The sequence below is a fragment of the Natrix helvetica genome (genome assembly GCF_964273705.1).
Source record: "Natrix helvetica genome assembly, chromosome: Z".
Lineage (NCBI taxonomy): Eukaryota > Metazoa > Chordata > Lepidosauria > Squamata > Natricidae > Natrix > Natrix helvetica.
This window is the reverse complement of record NC_138554.1, coordinates 112,742,099-112,768,335: the sequence shown is the minus strand read 5'-3', so window position 1 is coordinate 112,768,335 and position 26,237 is coordinate 112,742,099. Positions and strand designations below refer to the sequence as shown.

The window sequence follows — 26,237 nt, the reverse complement described above, 5'->3', positions numbered from 1 at the left end:
CTTTCTTATTTCCCTTTCTCTTTATATGTCTCTTCTTGGATACTTCAAATGCAATTCATTTTGTTTTGCTTTTAGTTTGTTTTGCTAACTCTCTGCCAGAGAAAATGGAGCCGTACTCCGTTTTCCCTGGCAGAATGCTGCAGGCCACCAGGGAGAAAACAGAGGCTGGGAAGGGCGACAGGCCTTTGACACTACTGCACTATATGACCTTTCTTATCAATTCTTTATTTTTGTCATTCACTAGAAAATAAAAAGTGAGTCGTTTACATTCTATAGATTTAATTCTACTTTCTCATAATATACACATTTCTCAAGAATATATAATTCATTTATCTTTTTCCATAGGGTTTGCTATGTTAGCCTTTTGGAACAAAAATGTGTACTAACAAATATATGAAGAGGTACACTTATTGTTGAAAATGAAGTTATCCATGGAAGTTTACTTCATAAAACATATATTAGCTTTTAAACTGACATGAAACACTTTGAAATCTCTCTCTGACACTCTAACTTTTTTTAAATTCATAGGAATAGAAATTCAGTATATGTTTCTATTTGACAATATGATGTCGTCCTTTGTAATCCAAAATGTGGAACCCCCTATTAGAGAAGGCATTGTCATCTATAGGCTCTAGCTGTTTTTTGTCAACAGGCCTATTCTGTTTTATGTCCAATGTCAGAATGCTTTTAAGAAATGGCAAGGTCTAAGGGCACAAGATTATAACAGTACTATTATTGGAATGACCTATCAATTAGACACCATCAGCATTATTACTCTCCCAGATATTGCTTCTCTGAAGGATTTGGAAAAAGGACCAAAAATTAAATACTGCTCTTCCATTTCTTTGAAATGTCTGCCTAAGCCTCATTGCAATGGAGCATAATGGACCCAGCATTCACAGGCTAATGTTTTACTGGTCAAGGTAGTGTGCTTATCCAGTACCAATCATCCAACAAATTAGGCTAGTGGCAATTCTGTTCCTCTTCCTGTCTCTGAATTACAAAACAAAACAGCACTTGATTGAAAATACTAAGAAATTTCCAGGCTAGTAGCCAGGACTGTGTCTTTCAACACACAGCTACCAACATCCATACTTAATGTTACAGCACATAGCAACCAAGCGTAGCAAAGCAATTATGAATTTGCGAGCTTTTGAAGAACAAAAGGGTATTGAAAGATGGGCAGACTAGCAACTGAGACCTAGAGAATATAAAGCTTCATGAAATACAAAAATGAACTTAAATCAAAGAGACTCAGATTCAATTCACAGTTCTGGTGCTCAAGGCCTCTAGGACCATGTCCAATGGGGCAAAGGGAACATTTGCTTCATGCCTTCAATAAAGTACATCAGTAGCAGTAATGAACTCTATTACATTTTAGTATTTGAAATATTCAGAAGATTTTTTTTCAAGGTAATAACACTTGTCAGATAAAATGTATTTCCAGGAACAACGGTCCCTTCAGAGTTTCAAGAACCCAGGGCATTCTATTTACTGAGTTACTGGCTTCATCAGAGAAATCAATTCTTCTTGTCTACTTTCTGAGCCCTCTTTATAGAGTTGCAAACAAGCTTTGCATTCTGCACACTCCAAAGCATTTTTGTAGAATTAAATCCCAATCATTTCATAGCTTTTGACAAATATTTTATGTTAGTCCTCAACTTACAACCATAATTGGGACCAGAATTTATGTTGCTAAGTAAAGCAGTTGTTAAATGAGTTGCACCTGATTTTATAAACTTTTTAACCATGTCATTGTTAAGCAAATCACTGCAGTTGATGTGGTTGCTAAGCAAATCTTGCCGCATTGACTTTGCTTGTCAGAATGAGCTGGGAAAGTTACAAAAGTGACCCCTACAGACACTACAACTACTGTAAAAACATACTGGTTGCTAACCACCTAAAGTTTGATCACATGACCATGAGAATGCTAGGATGGTTGTAAGTCAGAGGAAGGTTGCATTCCCTTTTTTTAGTCTCATTGTAACTTCAGTCACTAAGCTAATACTTGTAAGTTTAGGACTATTGCTAAAGTATTCCTAGGAAAACATTCATTGACTGTTCAAAGTTATGATAGTGTTGAATAAAGAAACTTACAGCTGGTCGTCCAAGTTCCGACTCCTGAGGTGCCCTCAGTCATGTGAATAATCTTTTGCCAACCAGCATTTACAAACACCCATGTTGCCAGCGCTGCTCCTTCCAACCGATTTCTGTTGTCAACCCTCCATAGGAGTCACTATCCTGATCTTTTGTGAGGGAAGTACCATGGAAATGTCCCAGAGTTGGTAAATGAATGCTGTAGATAGGCAGATGTGTACTGTCTTGTGCACCAGGTCTTTCTTTTGTTGCACCAGGGATTTTTTTCATGCGCCGGCTAAGGCTTCCTTTCACAAAAGAAGGACTTGGCCAGCAGACGAAAGAAGGACTAGCTGTATCAGCGCAAAAGGATGCTCCAGCCAGTAAGCAAAAAAAGGCCACACATGAAAGAAGACCTTGGCCAGTAGTGCTACAACATGGTACAACGGGCAAAAGAGAGGCTGGGCCAGGCCAGGAGGCGAAGCTAATGATGGCAGCTAGGCTGGGGCTAAAAAAAGAAATGGGAAGGGGGGAGATAGGAAGATAGGGAGACTTGAAGTGACAGAGTCCCTTACCTTCTTCCAAAAATGAACTGTCAGGTTCTGAAGGGTTAATGTAAATAGCCAAACACAGAAACGGTTTGTAAATGCAGTTTGTATTCTTCCTTCAGAACTGACCAACAAAGCACTAAGGCAATGAATAAATTGTCAGAGCTGCCACCCAGTGCTCCCCACCACCTTTTATAGTTACTTAGTGATTAGGATAACCTGCACCCCGCGCATGCGCACACCCATCCCCTCGTAACCCAGAACGAAAACCCAACAATTAATCATGGATTATTTCAGTCAGTTATCAATAGCTTTGTAGATTACTCAGCCGCTTGTGTAGGAGGGAAGCCTAGTAAATCTTGGCAGCTGGCCTGGTTTTCTCCCCTGAATGGCAACTCCAGGCCTCTGGGCTGGCAGGAGCTGATATGTGGCCTACTACCATTTATAGCATTTGGGGAGTTAAAAATTACAGTCAGTTAGGAGTCAAAGGACCCCTTTCCCCTGGTTTTGTGGGATGTCGGCAGTGGAATCTCGCTATCAGGTGGGGCGCCCTACAGTCCTTGCTATGAACCCACAATGCCTCCGACAGGGGATAACCTTTCCATAAAACAAGGTATTGTAACCATCCCCTGTGCCACCTTGTATCCAGTATATCTTGCACTACATAGTGCTGTTCTCCATCTACAGTAACTGGGGCTGGCAGCCATAGCAGGTCTCCTCTGATATCAGATGCCTGAACTGATCAAAGCAGGCTGCAGTGGAAGACTGGATATGTTTTCCCCAGTAGAGGGGGGAGTCTTAGCTGCACTGTGACCAGGTTAATAACTCACACGATTGGGAAAGGCCCAATGAATTTGGGCTCATGTTTCTTACATGACAAGGGCAGTCTGAGATATTTAGTGGAGAGGTATACCCTCTGGCCTATGTGGAAAGGTCCTTGCACCTTCCACCTTTTATCAGCACTCTTTTTATATGTGGCAAAAGAGTGACATAAGGCATCCCTCACCACTTTCCAAACTTTTTGCATCTGGGCTATCCACTCCTGCGAGGTCGTGTCATCTGGGCGCACCTGACGACATTCCAGAATTGGGATGAACTCCTGCCCTGTAGCCACATGAAATGGGGTAAACCCCGTACTTTTCTGCACTGCATTGTTATATGCAACCTCTGCAAAGGGAAGGAGTTCAGCCCAATCAGTCTGTTGCTACTGGATGTAACATCTTAAGTAGTACTCCACCATCACATTTGCCCTCTCTGCAGCACCACTGGTCGTGGGGTGGAAGGCTGTACTAAGTCTGTGAAGACCCCACATTGCCACGAACCTGCGCCAGAACTGGACAGTGAATTGCACTCCCCTGTCTGAAATTATCCTTTTGGGGATTCCATAGAGTCTATAGACATGGGCAATCAACAGTTTGGCCAGCTTCCTAGCAGATGGAAGGCCGGTACATGCTACAAAAATGAGCCTGTTCGGAGAACAGGTCTATTATCGTCCAAATGACCTTGTTCCTTTGGCATCGTGGATTTACCTGTCCGGTAAATCCACGATGAAGTCCATGGCTATCTGTTCCCATGGCCGAATTGGATCTGCCACCTGCTGTAACAATCCAGGAGGCCGGCCAGGCCGGGCATTCGTGGTAGTGCAAACAACACAACTCCTTAGATATCCCTCTATGTCCCTTTTCATGTGGGGCCACCAGAACTGGTGATTTATTAAATGCAGAGTCTTGAGGAACCCAAAATGTCCAGCTGAGTGAACGTCGTGCAGCATGGCCACCCATACCACACAGTACATATAACTTTGAATCCTTCCAGGCAAAGCCCTCTCACTGAGTTAATAAAGTTTGATTTTTCTTGAAACCACTGGTCCATTGGGAGTGCTGCTTTGATTGCTCTGGAGAGGTCCTCCCCCTGGGCATACATGTTTGGTGCGGGTGAGGCCTGTTGAGTGGCTAACACCCTAGGCTTTGAGGTTGGGATAATAGCCTGCACTAAATCCTCTCTTTTATTATGATACTGTGGTTTGCGGGAGAGGACATCAGGTAAGAAGTTCTTGTCCCCCGCTATATATTTTAATTGGAAATTGAATCACCGAAAATACAAGGCCCATCTAACTTGTTTTGGCGACAATCTTCGCGGGGTCTGCAGGGCCTCCAAATTCTTATGGTCCATCCCTTCCCCTTCTAGTAAATGCTGTCACATCAACAGGGCCGACCGGACCGCAAACATCTTCTTCTCCCAAATGGGCCAGTTGCGTTCGGTCCCTGTCAACTTCCTCGAGGTGTAGGCACACATCTGTAGTACTCCTTCATTGTTCTTTTGTAAGAGGACTGTGGCCACCGCCACATCACTGGCGTCTCCCTGAACCACAAATGGCTTAGTGGGCTCTCTATGTTTCAGTACCAGCTCTTGTGCAAACAAGGACTTCAGATGCTCAAACGCTTGCTAACACACTGTTGTCCACACAACTGGGCTTCCCGGTTGAGGGTTTGTCGTGAGATGTTTTGTGCATAAGAGGTTGGTTAGTGGAAGGGCCACTTGGGCAAAGGACAGGATGAACTGGCGATAGAAATTGGCAAACCTTAAAAAACTCTGCAACTGCTTACGGGTTTTGGGAGCCTGCCAGTCCAACACGTCTTTACCTTTGCCCTTACCCCTTTAGGTAAAATACGGAACCCAAGGTAATCCAGCTGCATCCTGTGGAATTCACATGTAGACAATTTGATGTATAAATGTGCAGCCAGCAGCTTTTTAAGCACTTGACGTACAAGAATTACATGTTCCTCCATGGTTTTGGTATATATAAGAATATTGTCTAAATAAACGAGTACCCCTTGATATAGAAGCTCATGCAGCACTTCATTAATTAGCTGCATAAACACCACTGGGGCTCCTTGCAGTCCAAAGGGCATAACTCGGAACTGGTAACTGCCTAGAGAACAATTAAAGGCTGTCTTCCATTTGTCACCAGACCGAATTCATACCCTATAGTATGCCTCTCTGAGATCTAATTCCGTGAATATGCATCCCTCTGCTAACCTAGCCAGCATGCCTTTCATTAAAGAGAGAGGGCACAGATGTTCCACACAGATGACATTAAGGCCCCAAAAGTCAACACAGAGGCATAAGCCACCATCCTTTTTCTCCCAGAAAAGAATAGGGGCGGCCACTCTTGACTGAATAAAGCCTCTTTTTAAATTCTTTTCTATGTACGCCCACATTTCTGCTACCTCTTGTGGGGTCATAGAATACATTCGGAGCTTTGGCAGCTTAGCCCCAGAGAGTAGTTCCACTGCAGAGTGGAACTAGAGAGCCCCAGCGAGTAGTTCCAATCTGTTGGGTGGTGAGGGGACAAAGTATCACATTCCTTTTCGCTGCATACATCTTTTAAGTCTGCATATACCTGAGGGAATCACTCCTCCTCAACTATATGTACTGATGGCACTGTAGCTCGGAATCCCACTGGATCCTAGGCCATGGTTTGCGCCTCATGAGGAGGGGATCAGGATCAAGGCCTATTCTGAGATGCGTACTCCCACCACCCCATCATATCGTGGGTCCTCATTTATCCAACCACGCCAGGCCTAGTACAATCTCCTCTGTAATGTGTGGAACCATTACAACATGCAAGACCTCCCAATGGGGCCCTATCTGCAATACCACCTGACCAGTTACATGTGTGGCTGGTTGCCTCCCAATAACGAACCGTCCATCTATTTAAAACGGATCGGCCTAGCCAACTTCCTGTGGCCCACCCTCAGACTATCAGTGTCTGTGGTGAGTGCACCCTGAATTGATCAGGGCTGTACATTGTTGTTGCCTGGCCGCTTCCACCACTACCTTTATCACAAATGGTTTAATAGGCTTAGTTATCATCGGGTCGGAACCCTTCCCTCAGTCAGTGCCACTGGTATTGAGCATATCAGCGATGGGCTGGAGTCAACTGGTATAGGAACTGGTTGGCTCGCCCTGTGTGACTTTTCCTGGCCACCCCTCATGCTCTTCCTGGCCGTCCCCTTTTTTTTCCTTGGTGTGCTCATGGAAACTGTAGGGCAGGTCTCATGGCAGATTGCTGGGTTGCGGGGTTTTCGGGGCAGAGTTTTCTCTGATACAAAGCTTCTGTTGCAGTCTTTGTCCTTGCCAACCCCTCTCCCTTCCTGGCTTATCCTCATGGAACTCCATAGCTAATTCCATGGTGGCCTGGAACCATGCAGTCAATCTAGGTAGCAACCCTCTGTAGACGCAGGCCCAGCATAGTGTTCGGTCAAGACTGGCCTTAAAGTAATGCACCACTAACCTCTCTGGCCACATCCTCACTTTGCTGGCCAGATGCCGGAACTCTCTGATGTATTCAGCTACTGGCTTCCCTTGTTGTCTTGTAGCCCGCAATTCTGCTTCTGCCCACTGGATCCTGATGGTATCTTCAAACCTCTCCCGCAATGCCATCAGGAATAGACCAATGTCCATGAGTTCCACAGCATGATCCCAATACAGATCAGCCACCCAGTCAGCAGCCTCTCTGTCCATCACGGCCATCACCATGTCCCATTATGACATATACATGTGGCCGTAATGATCCATGTGATTTAACTCCTGGCCTAAGAAGAAGACCACTTGTCCTGGGCTATCATCAAATGTAGCCTGTATTGCCGGTGGGTCCCAGCATCCCTACTCTTGCGGCCCCTTGGGTGCCATACCGTTCTGGATTGGTTATGCTGGACTGTCCGAGTCCCCTGCCTGTTGGGATCCATATTCCAGGGACCCTCTCCAACCACTGCTACGTCCATTATCTCAGAAGCCCACTGCCCCAAACCTTTCCTGCAGCACCTGTAGAGTTGGGCTGTCCACCACGGTGGTGTTAACTCCAATCGTCATCTGAGCTGCGCCTTTCATGCCATTGGGCAAAATGGGTTCTAAAAGAGGTGAGTGGGGAAGCATGGGGTGGTAAGCCTCTGTGGTCCTGAGCCGCTGGCAAGCCAGACACCAATCCCCTGCATGGGCGTGGCCCACATCAGCCTCTAGGGGTTCTGCTGTAGGCTTCCATGCCACCAAGTGGTCCTTAGACCTTATATCCAATGGTGCCTCTCCTGCTGTCCCTGACACAGCCTCCAGCACAGTTGTATCAGTTGCCACGGCAGACTCCTCCATGCACACAGCCTTCAACCCAAGCACTTTATTTTCAGCCATGATGTGAGCTCTGGTGTAAGCTCTGGTGTGAGTTCTGACAAACTGTCAGGTTCTGAAGGGTTAATGAAAACAGCCAAACACAGAAACGGTTTGTAAATGTAGTTTGTATTCTTCCTCCTGTATGAACTGACCAACAAAGCACTAAGGCAATGAATAAATTGTCAGAGCTGCCACCCGATGCTCCCCATCACCTTTTATAATTACTTAGTGATTAGGATAACCTGCGTCTTGGCAGCTGGCCCGGTTTTCTCCCCTGAATGGCAGCTCCAGGCCTGTGGGCTGGCCGGAGCTGACATTGGATCCAAGAAGGCCCTCACCTAATGACAGTGGGGGAATCACAAAGCAGTGCACATTTCATATGACAATGCTTAGCAATAGAATTGCTGGTTCCAATGAGAGCCATTAACTGGAAACTACCAGTAGTCATGTGAAACTGGGGATGGGACTCACTGTCACAAGCAAATTGCTCCATTGCAATGTAGTGCTGTTATACTGTCACATTACAAATGACTTAGCAGTTGACAGCACCTGGTTGTATATATGGAAGAAAGGTTTGGTTAACAATTAAATGAGAAATCGTGTAAGAAAACAGACAAGTTGTAAACAGGACAGGAAGCTGAAAAAACGTTCTGGAAGAAATCAATGGCAAATGACTTTCATACTGTTGTCCAGAAAAATAAACTAATGTGTCCATGAAGTCAGCAAAGGTCAAGCTCAAAGGACACTTTATTTACAAAGACATAACTCAAAAGAGACTTTATTTGCATGTACAGAAAATAGCACAGTTTGCATATGTAGTGAATAGACCATTCTACTTTTTGCTACATTAAATGAAAAACAACTGAAAGCTTAAAGAAACCGGACGTCTGTAATTTTGTAAAACTGCCTGTTACCAAAAAAGTTTAGTGTGCTGTTTTATTTTGTTTTAGTGCCTTGATGACACAGAAAAGATTCAGAAAATTATCAGGTGCCCACAAAACTATAACTTTGAAAGTCTAAGATGATCTAAGATGATTGTATCTACCCAAAATAGAGTCTCAAACTGATTTTTGGCTGGTAAGGATTAGGGATCAATCCTTACCAGCCAAAAATCAGTTTGAGACTCTATTTTGGGTAGATACAATTAGTCCTTGACTCATGATCAGTCACTCAATAACCAACTTATGGTGAACCTCCCCCCCCCAAGAGATCCAACAATCACCCTATCACATGATTGCATTTCAAGCACTCAGCAACCAATTCTCATTTACAAGACTACTTGTGCTCATGCAGCCATGAATTTTTTAAAAAGTTAATGCCATTCAAGCAAAGACACTTTCCAAATATGTATGAGCAGACTGTAGAAATTACAGAATGTACATTTTTATCTTTTAGCCCCTTCATTCAGAGTGTCAAATGTTCTCAAGAAAACTTTTACCTAGGAATCATATTTTCAGATCTTGCCTAATTTAGCTTATTCTATCTTGATCTAGGGACACGGTGCTTCAGTGGCTGAGATGCTGAGCTTGTTAATCAGAAAGGTCGACAGTTTGGTGGTTCGAATCTCTAAGGGAGTGAGATCCCGTTATTTGTCCAGCTTCTGCCAACCTAGCAGTTCGAAAGCACATAAAAATGCAAGTAGAAAAATAGGGGCCACCTTTGGTGGGAAGGTACCAGCATTCCATGCGCCTGCGGCATTTAGTCATGCCCGCCACATGACCACGGAGACGTCTTCAGACAGCGCTGGCTCTTCAGCTTTGAAACAGAGATGAGAACTGCACCCTAGAGTCAGGAACGACTAGCACATATCTGCAAGGGGAACCTTTACCTTATCTTGATGTAGCATAAATCTTAAAATGTTTTTATTCCTCAAATCCAGAGCATTTACGCCAAAAAGAAATCCGGTCAACAATGCATTTATATAGATTTTGATAAGAATAAGCAATAAGTTAATACAAATAGCACTAAGATTATATTAACTGAAAACAGATACAGATAGTCCTTGACTTACAACCATTAATTTAGTGAGTGTTCAAAGTTACACTAACAATGAAAAAAATGACTGTGTCAGTAACTGTAATCCTTGGAACACTGACAGACTGATGACCATTTTTCACACTTATGACCAGCATCCTCATGGTCACATGATCAAAATTCAGTTGCTTGGCAACAGGCTCTTATTTTTCACGATTGCAGTGTCCCGGTGTCACCGTGATTCTCTTTTGTGACCTGACAAGCAAAATCAATTGGAAAGCCAGATTCACTTAACAACCATGTTACTAAATTAATAGCTGTAGTGATTTACTTAACAACTGTGGCCAGAAAATGGGGTACAGCTCAATTACCGTCTTGCTTAGCAACATAAATTTTGGGTTTGTGCTCATAAGTCAAGGACTATCTGTAAGCAGGGAGATCTTAAAGTAATATAATTAAAATAAAAGGAAGGCAGACTTCTAATACTCACATTACAAATGTGCTTTCAATCACTCTTTGAAAAGTCCAGAAAGCCTATCCATTAATGAACGAATTGAAACTTAGATTATGATCAATCCATTAACTAATTCCATCTTTCAGGTATGAAATCAAAGTCTAAAAAATATACTACCATATTAGTTTACATATGAGGAAAAGGCCTAAATAGGAATGCAGTTACGATACTTAGCTATTCTTTTCCTTCTGTCCAAAATAGCAATAGCAATAGCACTTAGACTTATATACTGCTTCATAGTGCTTTTACAGCCCTCTCTAAGTGGTTTATAGAGTCAGCCTATTGCCCCCAACAATCTGGGTCCTCATTTTACCCACCTCGGAAGGATGGAAGGCTGAGTCAACCTTGAGCCTGCTGAGATTTGAATTACTAAATTGCAGTCAGCTGGCAGTCAACAGAAGTAGCCTGTAGTACTGCATCCTAACCATTGCACCACCGCAGCTCTTAATGGTAATATGTCTATACATAGCCTCATCTTAACAACATTCTAGAATTCTAATTTTTTATTCTTCTCTATGCACAACACACACACACACTCATTCATACATACCCAACTAAGAATTTTATCCATATCAAAATAAAAATCGAAGTTGGTGAAGAAGTATAAAATCAACCTGGAGAGGATTACAGATTCCTGTTGGCTGAAGTACAAGCAAAGACACCTATTTACCATCAAATTTCAGTCCTCTATGAACAACACAATTTGTTTTTGATGCAGAATTTATTACATTTACATTTACTTCCGGCTTCCGGGGCAATGGCGGGCTGCCTTTGAGTTCCGCATGGACCGCCGGGCTCGTTTTGGAGGTGGGGGTGTCGCCTGGCCCTCTTTGCTACTTGTAAACATCCCCAACCAAACTGTAGCCCTGTCGGAAATGCAATCTTACCATGTACTCGAGGGCAGTCATCTTACTGCGGGAGTCCCACCTCTCGCAAGTATGGCCCCCCCCGCCCTCTCGAGGGCCCACCTTGATGAGGGATTTATCAATCCAGAGAGGTGGACAAAGCGCAACCTTAGGGGGTTTTATTCATCTTTTAAGGGGTTCCAGGGTGGGGGGTGGGTTCAATCAGGCTGAGGTAGGGACTAGTGCCAGGCAGACAGGTGGGTTTAACAAGGGAGTGAGCGGAGCGATTACCACCGACCTCCACTCCTTCCGTAAGAAGCTTAAAACCCACCTGTTCAATTTAGCTGGCCTGGCCTAATACCAATTTTAGTCCCTCAACTCTGTATTTTTAAATTTTTAGGGGTATGTGTTTTAGTGATTTTAACTTTTATTATTCTGTACAGTTGAATTTAGGTTTAATTCGCTTTTAAGGGAATATATTTAAGGGTATTTATCTTTTGTACCTGTTTTTAATGAGATGCCTGTACACCGCCCCGAGTCCCTTCGGGGAGAGGGGGCGGTCTATAAATTTTGAAAAATAAATAAATAAAATAAATAAAATAAATACATTTAGTCTGATCCTTGAAAATTCTGGCATGATTAAAATATATTTAGAATCTTTCGCTTCTGGGCTGCTACCAACATATAAGGAGCTTTTGGACCAAATTCTACTAGCAGCCCACAAAAACATTTTTGTTAATGTTCAGAATTTATTCAATATATTTACATATCAAAAATTATACAATAGTCTGTAGAGTCAGAATTAAAGACCATCAGTCTTGGCAATCAAGTATGCATATATGAAATTAGTGAGTCTATGTTTTTAATATTGTATCTCCTCTTTTTTCTTTACAGTAATTTCAACTGGTGCAGCCTTCATGTGCCATTGCAAAATCTGCACAGAAGTGTATCCCTGGCCTCACATAGGCCAATCCACACAAATGAATTGCATCTCATCCCATAATTTATAGGAGGAAATTATGTTTTTTTGTTGTAATGTTATTTAGCTCAAATGTTTCTCAGCCTTGGAAACTTTTAAGTTGTGAGGACTTCAACTCCCAGGAATCCCCTAAGCAGTGAGAAACACATTTGTGGAGCTTTTTGAAATGAACAAATTTCTTATTTCACTTCACTGCTACAGAACAATCATGACAAAAAATCTCTCCCACACCACACCAGGTTGGGATTTTTATGTGGCTTCATAATTGCTACCATCTTGCTGCATTCCTAATTAACGTGCCTAAAAAGCAGTCCTTATTCCCATGCTTCATTAAATCAATTTACTTCTGCTGCTTTAAAGTTTCATAATTAAGTTAGGGTTTTTGTTTATAACCTTATCTGCCCAACTTTAAGCTCCATTTAATCCTAAAGCCATATCTAGATATTGGTCTGTTTTTATTTTTACATCTTTTTGCAGCATTTTATCCTATTATATTAAAAGAAATCGGAGAATAATCTGGAGTTAAATTCACCATATCCGGTTGCAGAACTCCAAGTGACCAGCACACAGCAGAAATCCCCCCCCCCCAAAAAAAATCCCCCAAAGAGTTTTGCACCTAGAAATCAGATCTGAACTATGTATTAAAAATTGATTTAAAAGTATTAAAAATCATATAAAGGATAATAAAGGTGTTAAAATATAACAGAAATTGAACTCAAAGGGGGAAATGAAAATAGTTTTGGCTAAGTGTAGCAAACATAGATTGCTGGGATAACATATCTGTTAATGGGTTTGGCAAGCTAACAATTTATTTTATAGGTTATGCTAAGTTCATGTTACATTGTGACTGATTTAACTCATTCAACCTTAATCAGTAAATTGTTTCTCTAAGCTTGTGTTATCTGGTATATTTTGATTAATATGTTAGTTTAAAAGTTAACGTGATGTGCTGTAGAATCAGCTTGCTATAAATCTACAAGGTTTAATTTATTCCACTAGTATCAACAAATCTGCTCTAAACTCATATTCACACATTCATAAATAGGTTTTACAGATTTGTACTGTAGGTTTTTTAGGGTTTTTTTTAACCAAACAGAAACATTTAAACTCTTGAATAATTACTTGTCCTCAAGTAAAAAAAAAGATAAACAATAATCAACTAAACTGCTCTTATTTTTGTTATGTAGACTAAGCACATAAAATATGAAATTATTTATTTTTTAACTGTATCTTTACATAAGCATCGTTGCGGAAATTTGTTATTTTTATGCTCAATTTCATGCTTTGATATAAAACTCTATTATTGAATAACTTGCAATAGCCTAGGGTAAGTGCTAAAAAATGAAATTAAACCTATGAAAGTGTATTTACAAATCTGACAAAGTTAGCAGAATCTAAAGTTCACAAAGGCTGCCTGTTTCCTGCACTCCATGGAATGGAATGGTGAAAAGATTATTTTTCATAGTGTTCCCCTTCCTGAATCACACACATCAATGCAGGGTAAGGATTGATTTTTAATGAGGATCATGTTCACAAGAGATATAGACTCAATTTGTCAGTTTCCTATTTGATGATCATGCTGTTCAAGGTGGTGATATTTAAGCATTCCGAAATACCATTCATCTTTTTCTAACGTAGTTAATATCAAACACACACACACACACGAGCCTTAAGGACACCCCTTAATATAGGAACCAGTGAATAATAATGCAAGTTTTACAGTCTCATGTGCTCACAGGAGCCCAGGAGCAAACATCCCCTGTGTGATGCAGATTCTATATACACATTTCTGAAAATGCTCACTTTTGAAACAGCAATTTTATAAGAGGCTCATATCAGCCACATGAATAAGTAAAGCATTCAGTATTAAATATGTAAGTAACATATGTATTAAAATCCCTCTTCAAGCAAGGAGGCTTTGCTCTCTGCAATAATTAGAGTATTAAAATTTAGAAGTATAAGGAATATTAAAACCAAGCCCAATAAAGAAATTCAAGCTACTACTTGAAAATTAATCATTTTGCCTTTGGTTTGGTAAAGAATTGTAAAACTTTTTCAGGTAGTAGGTAATATTTTAATGCCTAAAGATGCATCTCTTGTTATTGTGGTTCATCACCAAATGTTCAGATTGCATTTGGCATTTTTATCTACCTACTGAGTCTTTCCCAAGAACCTGAGATGTTGATGTTTATCCCAAGGCAGATGTTACATTTGATGGTATTAAAGGTACCATTACATAATCTAAGTTGTTCCAAGTAAATGTGCCTTTTATAACTGATGGTGATGTTGTCAATCACAGCTAGATTGATTTGTCACACAGCCAGATCTCTTCTTTAATCTTTAATCAGAATAGAGCTTGGAGATCTTCTAGTCCAACCCCCTGTTCAAGCAAGAGATCCTATACCATTTAAGGCAAGTGACTGTCCAGTCTTTTCTTAAAAACTGCCAGTGATGAAGCACCTACAACTTCTGAAGGCAAGCTATTCCACTGGTTAATTGTCCTCACAGTTAGGAAGTTTCTCGTTAGTTCCAGGTTGCTTCTCTCCTTCATTAATTTTCATCCATTGTTTCTTGTCCTGCTCTCTGGTGCTTTGAAAAATAAAATTGATCCCCTCTTCTTTCTGGCAACCCCTCAAATACCAGAATACTCACTCTTAGTCCTGTCACTCCTAGCCTTTCTTATCACTAGACTGGAATACACAATTCCTGCAACTGTTCTTCATATGTTTTTGTCTCCTGGCCCTTAATTATCTTAGTATTTCTTCTTTTCATTTTTTCCAAAGTTTCAACATCTTTTTTTGTAATGTGACCAAAACTAGATGTAGTATTCCAGTTCTGGTCTTACTACATCACATGATTTTGATTCTATGCCTCATTTATACAACCAAGGATTGCATTAGTTTTTTTTTATTATTATTCAGCTGCACATTGCTGGCTCATGTTTAAATGATCATCCACTACAACTCTAAGGTCCCTTCTATAGTTACTATTTTTTGAGCCAGATTTAGAATGTTTAGAATGGATTTGGCATTTTTATCCACTTATCCAGTTTTTTCTATGGCCTGGGATAGCCAGATGTGTATTAGAGCAGGGGTGTCAAACTCGATTTCATTGAGGGCTGCATCAGGGTTGTGTTTGACCTCGGGGATCGGGGTAAGCATGGCCAGTTCGACATCACTTGTGTCGTAGCACTTGTGGTGGCAGGAGCACTCTGCCAGCAAAAACAGTCTCCCTGTTTCTGACTACAGCTCTCTTGCAACCATCTGCCAGCGAAAACAGAGCTTGGGAAGGCCACGTACTGCCCTCCCAAGCTCCATTTTCGCTGGCAGGGGCACCATGGGCCGGTCATTCACTGTTTCCATGGCGGTCTTGCAGGCCAGATCTAAGCACCTTGCAGACGGATGCGGGCCACGGATCTTGAGTTTGACACCCCTGTATTAGAGGTATGATTGCAGAATGTAAGCTATTCCAAGTAAAGCTATCTTTTGCAACTGGCTGATTGTTACTTTATTAATGCTTATGGTATTCAACTGCTATTCCAGGTGTTTTGGGATTCCATTTAAGTGCTTCTTGGTACTACTTTTGTTTTCTTTTTCTACAATTATTCTATTTCTTGGTCTTTGTATTGTGTTATCTTCTCCAGTTCTTTCTCTTCTATTCTGCTGCCTCCAGGTTCTGCCATGTCTGCTATCCAGACTTCTTCATCTTTCTTATTAACAACTATTAAGTCTGGGGTATTATGTGGCAGGTGCTGTCTGTTTGAATTCTAAAGTCCAAAAGCAATTTAGTTTCTTCATTCTTCACTTTCTCTATTTTATGGGCCCACCAGTTCTTGCTTGCAAGCAAATGAAATTTCTTGCACTTTTTTTTAATCAATGTTGTTTTACCAAAGAGTAGGCCAGTTGTAGAAAGGCATTCATTGCCTCCAGAACTTGTGGGTGCTCCAACACTGGGAGTTTTTAAGAAGAGATTGGACAACCATTTGTCTGAAATGGTGTAGGGTTTTCCTGCATGAGCACGCTCCTTTCCAACTCTGTTATTCTGTTATTCAACGTTCATTACCCACAACTCAGTTGCCTGTTGCCTCAATAGGAGTTCTAGTATCCTGCTAACATTAGAAGGAAGATTTTTTAAAAATAAACTATGGAAAGCAACCTAATTTTGTTTGACCAACAAGATGAAAAACAAGAGCAGGTAAATAAATTGCAAGCAGCAAAAGGCAACTTGCCCTTTTCAGAAATCAAAAGGGAACTCTGTTTTCTGAAAGGCAAACAAACACCATGCATACTAAACTAGATGTATTGGGCACACATCCCAAGTCAAACATTTTAATATTCCATGTGTTCAAAAAGGAGCTTTGAGGAACCACAAGGAATAGATTAAAATGAAAGTGTTCCATTACCAGTATGCAGAAATGGATTTTAAAAATATCCAATTAAGGAGTCCATTATCAAACTGAAAGCATTTAGGTTATACTGAAGGCAATAAAATGTTCACTAGAAAAATCATAATTTATTCCTGGAGAGTGCTTATTTTTAATCTAGGTGGGCAGTATATTAGAATTGCTCCTAACATGATTGCATATGTATTTTGCATTGAATACAGATATATTGCATTGGATCTAATTATGATTAATTATTTTGGAATTTAAAGTAAATTATTGGACATTTTATATGGTGCCTAAAAATTATTGCAAATCACAGTCATAATCCTTATATCATTCTGGACAAATGGTTATCCAATCTTTTTTTTAAATCCAACTGAAAAGCACCCACAACTTCAGGAGATAAACTGTTTCATTGCTTAATAGCTCTCACAGTCAGAAGAACTGTCCTTAATTCACATTTATTCACTATTCATTGTAAAATTTGCACTCCTGTTCTTGTCTTACTTTCAGATGCTAAGTATTTGAATCTACTCTTCCCTCAGACACCCTTCTGACATTCCTCAAACAAATCTGAACACTCAGAAAAAAGGGAGATATAAATGCAAATATGTGTGTGTGTGTGTATGTATGTGTGTGTGTGTGTGTGTTGCATTTGTACTGATAAATAAATAAAGGGAGACTAGTATAGATCTATTTCGAGCTAATTAGCTCTCATCAGCTAGCCATACCCTTACTGGGATTCGAACCTGGGCCGTATATATCTTAGGCAGGAGTCTTCTGCCTGCATGGTCTTCTGTGATAAGCCGAAGGACAGAAAGAGGAAGTAGTGACCTTCCTCCCATATTTAGGCATACCATGGGTTGTAACACAAATACATATATATATTTATTTATCAGTACAAATATAACATATATATATATATACACACACACACACACACACACACACACACACACATATATATATATATATATATATACACATACATACATACACACACATACACACACACACATACATACATACATACACATACACTGTGTGTGTGTGTGTGTGTTTGTGTGTGTTGACTGGAAAGCCAGTAACCCAAATTCGAGACCCAAGTGCCACGTGAAGAGGTGAGTTCCTGTCCTGCCAAGCTAGCAATTTAAAATCATGCAAATGTAAGCAGATAAATAGCTACCACTTTGCGGGGAAGGTAGCAGCACTCCATGACATCATCCTGGCCACATGACCACAGAAATGTCTTCAGACAGCCCTGGCTCAATGGCCTTGAAATGAAGATGAGCACCAGTATCTCCATAGTCAGCAATGATTAACAGAGTAAGACTCTTTTATCTTTTTTACCTACCTGAAAGGAAAACTGGTTTTCCCCGAAAATTTATTTTTAAACATGATCATCCTGGATATACTAACAATATAGTAATATAGAAAACAAATGATTTTAATTTTGTTTTAATTTATATATATGCTGTGTGTGTGTGTGTGTGTGTGTGTGTGTGTGTATTATATGCAGGGCCGGATTTAGATGAAAAGAGGCCCTAGGCTACTCCACTTATGGGGCCCTTTCACCTCCCATTTTTAAGTTTGTAAATTACATGAGAGATAATAAAATACATCATTACTGTGATATATATATCAATATATTAAATGAAACATGTTGTAATTGGTACTAACCTTTATAAAAAATGTGGCACGGATAATAAATAAAAATAAAAGGCCCCTCTTGATCTCGAGGCCCTAGGCTGAAGCCTAGTTAGCCTATAGGAAAATCCGGCCCTGATTATATGTATATGTATATGTATATGTATGATATATATATAAGGTGTGTGTGTGTGTGTGTGTGTGTGTATAACATATATTTCATTAAAATATTTCATAAAACATATCTACTAACCTTTTGATAGTATTGGCTCCAAAACCATGAGTGGAAACTCTTCATTGATTAAGAAATTTTATACAATTTCATTCTAACGGAGCCATTAAAACTCTTGAGAATGATCTTGTATGAGTTTTTAGTAGTCAATCCTTCTGAGTTTGAAGGTCATCAAAACAGGCTTTCCTGTACTAAAAAACTTCACACTAAAGAGCTTCACGGAGATTGAACTAGTAGTAATTTGAGAAGTTGCCTTTTGAATATATATCTGTCAAAGCCAATATCTATCCTGTCAGTACATGCAAGGCAAAATCTTGGACTGCCAGTGACTTCATTAACACATACATGTAGATATTGACAACAATATGGAAGTGGTTTGTCTTGCCCATTTTGTGGATTTATTTTTTTACTTTTCCACCTAGCCTATAGCCCTGAGATTTCTGATTACATCCCATTCAAGAAGTAATTAGCCTTCACCTTGCTTCTCTTTTTTTCAAAATCACATAGTTTTGCCACCTGAGCTAATGAGTATGTATGAGTACATTTCTTTGAGTTAACATTTTAACACTTACGCATTGCAGTAAGGCTTCTTTTCATATCCTTTGTAGTTGTTCATATTTAGAGCCATTTTGCAGACCTCACAATGGAAACATCCCTTGTGCCAGTACTGGAAGAAAATTTGCATGGTTATAAGTGGTATCATTGCCAATATAGCATTTATGCAATGAGGGGAGGTGCTCCTTTTAAGATCTATTAGTTTTCAGGGCTATAACTGAGTAATTTTGGAATCTAGATTTAATGGTTTTACAAAATAGGGGCTTTAAATGTATATGATTTCAAAGTGTGGCAAACCACCCTATTACAGAATAAATCGCCTGGTCATCCTGCTTGGACTGGGTCCTAGAATTCTTCCCCTGGTACTTCGCAACTATAGAGAATTTACTTCTTTTGCTGATTTACAATTTACAAATGCTACTCATTCTCCTGCAGCATTTTCATTCATGTTGCTGTTGACATACAGTAGCTTGTGATAATGTTGCAAAGCATTTTCAAATATTTGGAGCATTTGTGAACTGAAGTCAACAAAGTCATCATGGACTGAAGTTTTGCTTCTAACAGACAATCCCGACGCATTGTTTTTTCACTGGCTCCTTCTGTGTTCTTGCTCCAATGTATTTACAGAAAGAAGGAAATATTTTGTGAAGGCCAGGATTAAATTGACCCAAATACCACTATTTCATTTTGCTTATTAAAACTTCCTGTACAGTTTCTTGAAAGTGGCCAGAGATATAAAGTGTCCTCCCAAAATAATAGTACGCCTTTAATCTTGTAACTATCAGTTCTTCGTGTCTTTAATCTGCCTTCTTAAATATTGTCTACTGACTGAGCATTTTGCTACTACATTAGTCAAGCCCAGTGTGACAGATATCTTACTAAAAAAATTAAAAAACATCACATTATCCCTTTACTACATCACATCCTTCTTTCATAGCCTATCCCACATCATTATTATATGTAGTTTGACTTTAAGGGTTGTTTTTCTCCCTTATTCCAGAAAACATTGTCCCTGTTATTTTGAGTAACAGAAGGGACATGAGATTAAAATGCATAATTTCTCAAGGCCCATCCCAAACTGAAAACATCAACGCCACCCACTTAAGTGTGTATTTACAGAAACCCACCCTAATGCCGACCAAAAATATGTTTATTCCTCGTTGGGGGGGCGGGGGCGGAGGCATCTTTGTCACAACCTCACTATTTGCGGTTTCCTTCAGACAATCGCACTTTTGTGATCCCCAGCGGGCTAAGTAGAAATCATTTCGCCGAGAAGGGAAGGCTCGGGAGGTGATGTATTCCTTGCCCCCTCGCGAAGCTTTGCCCACAGAAGCCGGCGGGCGGGCGGCGTTACGTAACAGCTGCCGCCGAAGAAGCCCCTTCTGCATTGCAGCGCTGGAGGCGAGGAAGCAGTTCGAGTCCCAGATGAGGGACTCACCTTTAGGACTTGGGGAGGTCGGGGGGGGGCAGTCCCACGGCGTTCGCGTGGAAGAAGGGGAGGAGGCCTTGTCTCCTCACTCCCTCTGAAGCCTATCCAGACGAGCCGGTTTGGGGGATGAAGGGCCTTAAGGAGACCCTTTGGAGCCTAGCAGGGAAGCTCGGCACAGTCCTTCCCCTCCACCCGCAGGCAGGGCTAGCAATGCGTCAGCCGCAGGGTGACAAGTTCATTACTGAAGCCAGCGCCACTGCGATACTGGGGGGGGGGGGGGGAGGCGCAGGGGTTGCCCAGGCGGCTTGCTCGTCGGCTTGCTCTGCCGCCTTCAGCGCTTCCGCTCATCCCCGCTCCCGCCGCAGCCCAGTTCCCAAAAGCCAAGCCCGCGCCGTGCTCTTCAGCACCGGACCTCCTCGCGAGCCTTCTGGCCCGAAAGGCGCGCAGGCTTCTCTCTCTCTCTCCATCCGCCCTTCCCGGAACCGCCGCGCAACCACGAGGCTAGACCACCTCTTCCCTTCCCACCCCTCGGTTCTCTTTGGGGAGCTCGAAACCAATACTTTTGCCCGCGCATAAACTGCACGGCTGACATCGGGAGGGGGGGGTGAAATGGCAGTGGCGGGAGCTGCCACCTAAGACAGGTGACAGGCGTCCGGTAGGAAAGGCTCTTCCCAGCCTCTGCACATAATTGCAAATGACATTCCTCTTAAGTTCAACGTCGCCCACCCCAAAGAATGCTCCCCCTCAAAAAGAAACGAGGGCCTCCAAAATGTCCCAGTTTGGAGTCCTTCTACTTCTGCACACGTAAAATCCGAGACGATGCCGGAGGCAGAGGGATGGGAACGAAGCCATCCCGAAGCAGTCCCTCGCCCATCCCTCCTCCCGCATGTCCGCTGGGTTCCCTTCCACCTTTCCCGGCCACCCCTCGCCCCAAGCAGCAGCTGGCCCGGCCACCTGGCGCGCGCGCACACCTTATCCAGGCAGTTGACTTTCTCGGTCGGGTAGACGACTTTGCCACAGCGGGCGCATTGAGGGTTCATGGTCAGCCTTCCCGCTATGCGTCCTGGCGGAAAGGGCCGCCCAGGAGATCAGGGGCATGCCTTGCCCGCCGCAAGCGAAGGTGACTTGCCGGGGGCAGCCTGCGGACTAAGTGGAAGGTCAGCGGCCGAGAATGCGCGGCTCTTCCAGCTGGCGGCGGCGGCGGCGGCGGCTCGGCAGCATGTGCGAGCGAGTGGGAGGGGAACTTCTGCCTGGAGCCGCCTGCGCCAGCCTCCGCCTCGTGCCTGCGCGCTCGGCTCCCCCGCAAAGTGAGTTCCGCACTGAAGGGTCGGGCGCTCAAGTCGGGCGCCTCCCTTCTCCAGGCCTCCAAGTAAGGAGTCATGGGGCCTAGCCTGGCAGGTAAGTGGGTGCCAGCAAGAGAAAGTGTGCCTTTTTTTAAGATAAAGTTTTATTCTTGGGAGGGGGCACAAATACATTGTGAAAGGCAACAACATGCAAAGTAAGCCATTCACTCTTTATAAAAATACAGCCATTGTTCGCACTTCATGCTAGAAGCATGAAAAGTATTGGGATAACTGCTTACAATAAACATAATCATCAGTCAATAGACATAAGCCCCAGAATGAGGTACTGTATAGTATAGAAAGATAAGGAAACAAATATGTAGTGGTGAAGGGATTGGATTGGCTCAGAGAAATCAGCTTTAAGAGGATGGATGTTCATGCTGATTTTGGGCAAGTTCTCTCTCAGCTCAACCCAATACAGAGGGCAGTGGTGTGAGGAAAAATGGGAGGGCTATAAAAGCCATCTTGAGCTGCTGAATGAAAAATCGGTTATAAATTATCCCAAAACATAGAAGCATCAGAATGAGCAAATCAGCATATAGTTCAAAATGATTGGGCAAATAAATCGTGAACTTTATGTTCAATCTGCCCCAGAATTGGAAGAAGTAAAGGGCATTGATTAACCTACAAAATCTAAGGGCTGTTTTTTTTTCCAAGTAGCCTGCAATTTTACATAAAGAGTATAGTCACTGAATTCATGGACATGAGAAACAGCTATTGAAGCGATGGCGAAACTTTTTTGGCTCGTGTGCCATAAGTGGGGGGGAGCGCGGGGGGGTGCGGGCGTGCCACACCCATAATGCAATGCACGACCCCCCAGTGCGCATGCGCGCATTACAGGTGCGACCCCTCCATTTTTACATGCTTTTTTCGCCCTCCCCAGGCTCCAGAGGCTTTAAAGGAGCCTGGTGGGCGAAAACAGCCTTCCCCACCCGCCCCACCCCGGACGCCCTCTTCCGGTTTGCTCAAATGGTCGTTTTAAGTGTTCCGAAGGCTTCAGGGAAGCTCATGAAGCCTCCGGAGGGCCTCCGGGGGAGGCGGGAGAGGCTCTTTTCGCCCTCCCCAGGCTCCTATAAAGCCTCTGGAGCCTGGGGAGGGCGAAAAATGGCTTTAAAAAAGAGTGAACTCAGCTGGCCAGCACGCACATGCGTGCTGGCCTGCTGACAGGGCAGTGCCTCGCGTGCCCTGACAAATGGCTCCACGTGCCACCTGTGGCACACGTGCCATAGGTTTGCCATCACTGAGCTATTGTTTCCAATAACTCTGACTTTCTATTCTGGGCTTTATGGGCTTTGTCCAACCCACTTCCTGTTAAGGCATCACTCTAGCTCCTGTGCAGCTTCCCCTGATTTTCTCAGCACAGAGACATAGCAAAATGCCCTCAGAGCTTCAATCCAAGTGTTCCAACCCAGTCTTAGCAGACGCAAGAAAAAGACTCCTTATCATGAAAACCCCGTCTTTATTTACCTTTGTGAATTAATTGCATTCACCCACAGAAAAGTCCAGGCAATAGTCCTTCAAAGAGTTAACTGCAGTAACAGACCTTATCAGTTTCTTGCCAGCCGCAAATTAAGTTCTGGCAAGCGGTCTCTGAGGCACAAAACACAATGAAACAAATCTTCAGAAATTAGAACTGTTGTCTCCTACGACAACCACTCTCCTTTTCTTCTATTTATTCCCCAGCCAGGGAATGGCCATTCAGTGCCCACGTGTGCTTTGTTTCCCAAGCCGACTCCTTGTCCTCCATTATTCACTTCTCCTAATAGCTGTGTGCATCTGGAAGAAGCCCCAGCTGTTCTTTCTCCTCACTCATATCTGCCTCCAAATGAAGCTGCCTCTCCAGTGGCTGGAAAATGTCGGACGGCCCTGGCTGTATCTCTATGTTTGATGCAGAGCATCCATCAGAACCTTCCCCAGACTCCAGAACTGGCCCAAGTTCTTTCCCAACCTCTTCATAGTTCTAGTCTGCCACCAGCTCCGTTGGCAGCTGGCAAGTCACAACACCAAGCTTCCTCATGATCTCATTTATTTGGAGCAACTCAGCTCTATGCAATCACAAATCTTCATTTGCAGATCCCAGGACTTCTAGGTCCATATTACCAAAATGTCATTGAATGGCAGTAGGTGAATATCCTAGCAAATTTAGGCAGGAAAGCAAATCAATGCATTAATTTGCTGGATATGCTAAGTGCTGCTTAAACTGCACAAAATGTTTTAAAATAGACCAAAAATATGCTGGCATATTTTTACATGATATATTTGCGTCTATGCTCTGCTGCCTGTGATCCCAGTCAGGGAAATGATTGCTGGCTCCAGCTGATAACACTTAAAACACGGAATATAATGAGACCTTTCAGGAACCTATAGCATAAATAGCATGAAATCAAGATCAACTTCATTTTCACTACTACACATTGCCATGCAACTAAGTCCTGGGATTGTTCAGTGAATCTAGTTTCCCCAATGACTTTGCATGTTGGAAGCTGGCTGAGATTATGATCACATGACCCCAGGATGCATCCTTTGTAAATGTATGTCAAATGCCAAGCACCCAAATTTTGATCATTTGAGCACACAGATGCTGTAATGGTCACAACTGAGAGGACCAGTCACAAGTCACTTTTTTCAACATCATTGTGATTTCTTTTTCTTTTTTTAAAATTATTTTTAGTTTTCAACATATCCTCCTTTACATACTGTAGAAAGTGTATCAGTTGGTTACAAAAAAGCTTACGTGCATCTCTTCCACAGTCAACAAACATATTTCATATTAACTCAAGTATTTTAACTCAGATATTTATACATGTTACCATCATCATACCTCCATTTTCATTTGACTATAATTGTTTAAACGTCCTTCATCATAGAATATACCAAGATTTAATACATAACCACATACTGGCATTTCATTTACTATTTCTAAAATCCTCCAATAACACTGAATCTTTATATCCTATTCTAGCTAAACATCCATAATATTCAATAACAAAATTTTCTAATCCTTCTTTCCAAATCATTATTTACAATTTACATCCAATTTCCGTATGTTGTACCCATACCTATATATACGTTATTATTATCCCTCCTTTATTTAACTATATCCTGTATCATAACATTTCCCCCCAAATATTCAAAACTTAACTATATCTAACTTAGTTCTTTTTTATTAACCTTTATATATAATCCAAAAGAATTTCTAATCTTCCTTTCATGGGTACCATTCAATATTCATATCCAATTATTACTTATCATAACTACACATTGTATACATTATTATCATTATCAATTATTTATTTCACTATATCTATTATCACTAAATTTCACTAAGTTGGACTAGTTTTAAATTATACTCTTCCATCTATCAACCTGTATCTTTCCAGTAGCAAAACAGTCTCATATCTTCTGCTATTTGTGGCACCAGTCCTCTAATCATCTCCTTAATAAACTTTGTAGGGACTTCTCTTAGCAACTCTTTGCTTATAAAATCTCTCATGTAATTTCGATGCCCTTCTTCTGTTTCCTTAATCAGCTTGTCTTTGATTGTCAGTGGTGTTATCAAAACTATTGCTAATAAGATTTCTCTCTTTAAATCCATAAATTCTTTTATTTTTTCTTCTTCTGTATCTTGCCATCTGGGGTAGGTTTCCCCTCCATTTAATTCATCTTTCAGTATTCCACTCTTTCCATTTGCAGAGACAAACCAATCACCATAAATATCAGCAATTTTAATTTCTTTATATTCATTTTCCTCTTCGATATTTTGGACTTTAACCGCCACTTTATCCATTTGATGAACATCTTCAACTTCTCCGTCATATTTTGCTGTTAAATGCACTAAATCATCCAACTTCTTCTCTATCCTCTCACGTGTATTTGATAATTTCTGTATTTCTGATAATATCTTTTGCAGACTTAAAACTTCTTTCTCCTGTTGAAATTGTGCCATTATCTCCACCTAATAAACACTGCTATTCTAGCTTAGAAGGTTTTAACAAATATTAAGCATCGATTCATAATAATCATTTCATTTTCACCTTTCTCTGGTTAGAAATACTTCAAAGGAACATCTGTGTGCTTTTCTTCTTATCACTCTCTATATACAAGCAGTAAGATCTTGAAGCGCCAAGCCAAGATAATCAGTGAAAGAAAATAAAGTGTTTCGTTTCCAATACACAAAGCTCTAGCCTCCGAAGTAGCAGTGTTATTATTACAATGTTGCATTTTTAATGTCTTTTTTGTATTTCAAGTTGAAAAGAAAGTCCAATTCTTAAATGAGTTAGAAAAACACCCACAGTAATGAAAGAGGAGAATTTTAGACTATAGGTTATAAAGAGTAATGAAAAAAAAGAAAAATAGAAGAAGGCTTAATCCATTCGTTTTAAAAGTCTTACATAAATTCCATCCGTGAAGATAGCATTTTAAAAAAGATAACCCACTGTCAAAAACCATTCCAAATTTAATTCCACTGCTTATTTCTTCTGTTCTCCAATTTAAATTTATTTTTAAGTTTTTTATAGGCAGTCACTTTTAAAACGGTAAAAATTC

At 41.5% G+C, this 26,237-nt stretch overlaps 1 protein-coding gene across 2 annotated transcripts in view; it reads right to left on the bottom strand.

Annotated features, from left to right (window-relative positions):
* Positions 1 to 21,734, bottom strand: part of NEBL (nebulette) — a 182,281-nt gene extending 160,547 nt beyond the window's left edge. The window contains exons 1-2 of one of the 2 annotated variants that reach the window (XM_081971694.1): positions 21,321 to 21,734; positions 18,938 to 19,032 (exon numbers count right to left, since the gene is read on the bottom strand). In XM_081971694.1, coding sequence (XP_081827820.1) covers positions 18,938 to 19,032; positions 21,321 to 21,389 — 164 coding nt within the window. In that variant the 5' untranslated portion in view covers positions 21,390 to 21,734. The remainder of the gene's footprint in view (positions 1 to 18,937; positions 19,033 to 21,320) is intronic. The other variant, XM_081971695.1, reaches the window with a different exon arrangement.
* Between the last annotated feature and the right edge of the window lie 4,503 nt (positions 21,735 to 26,237).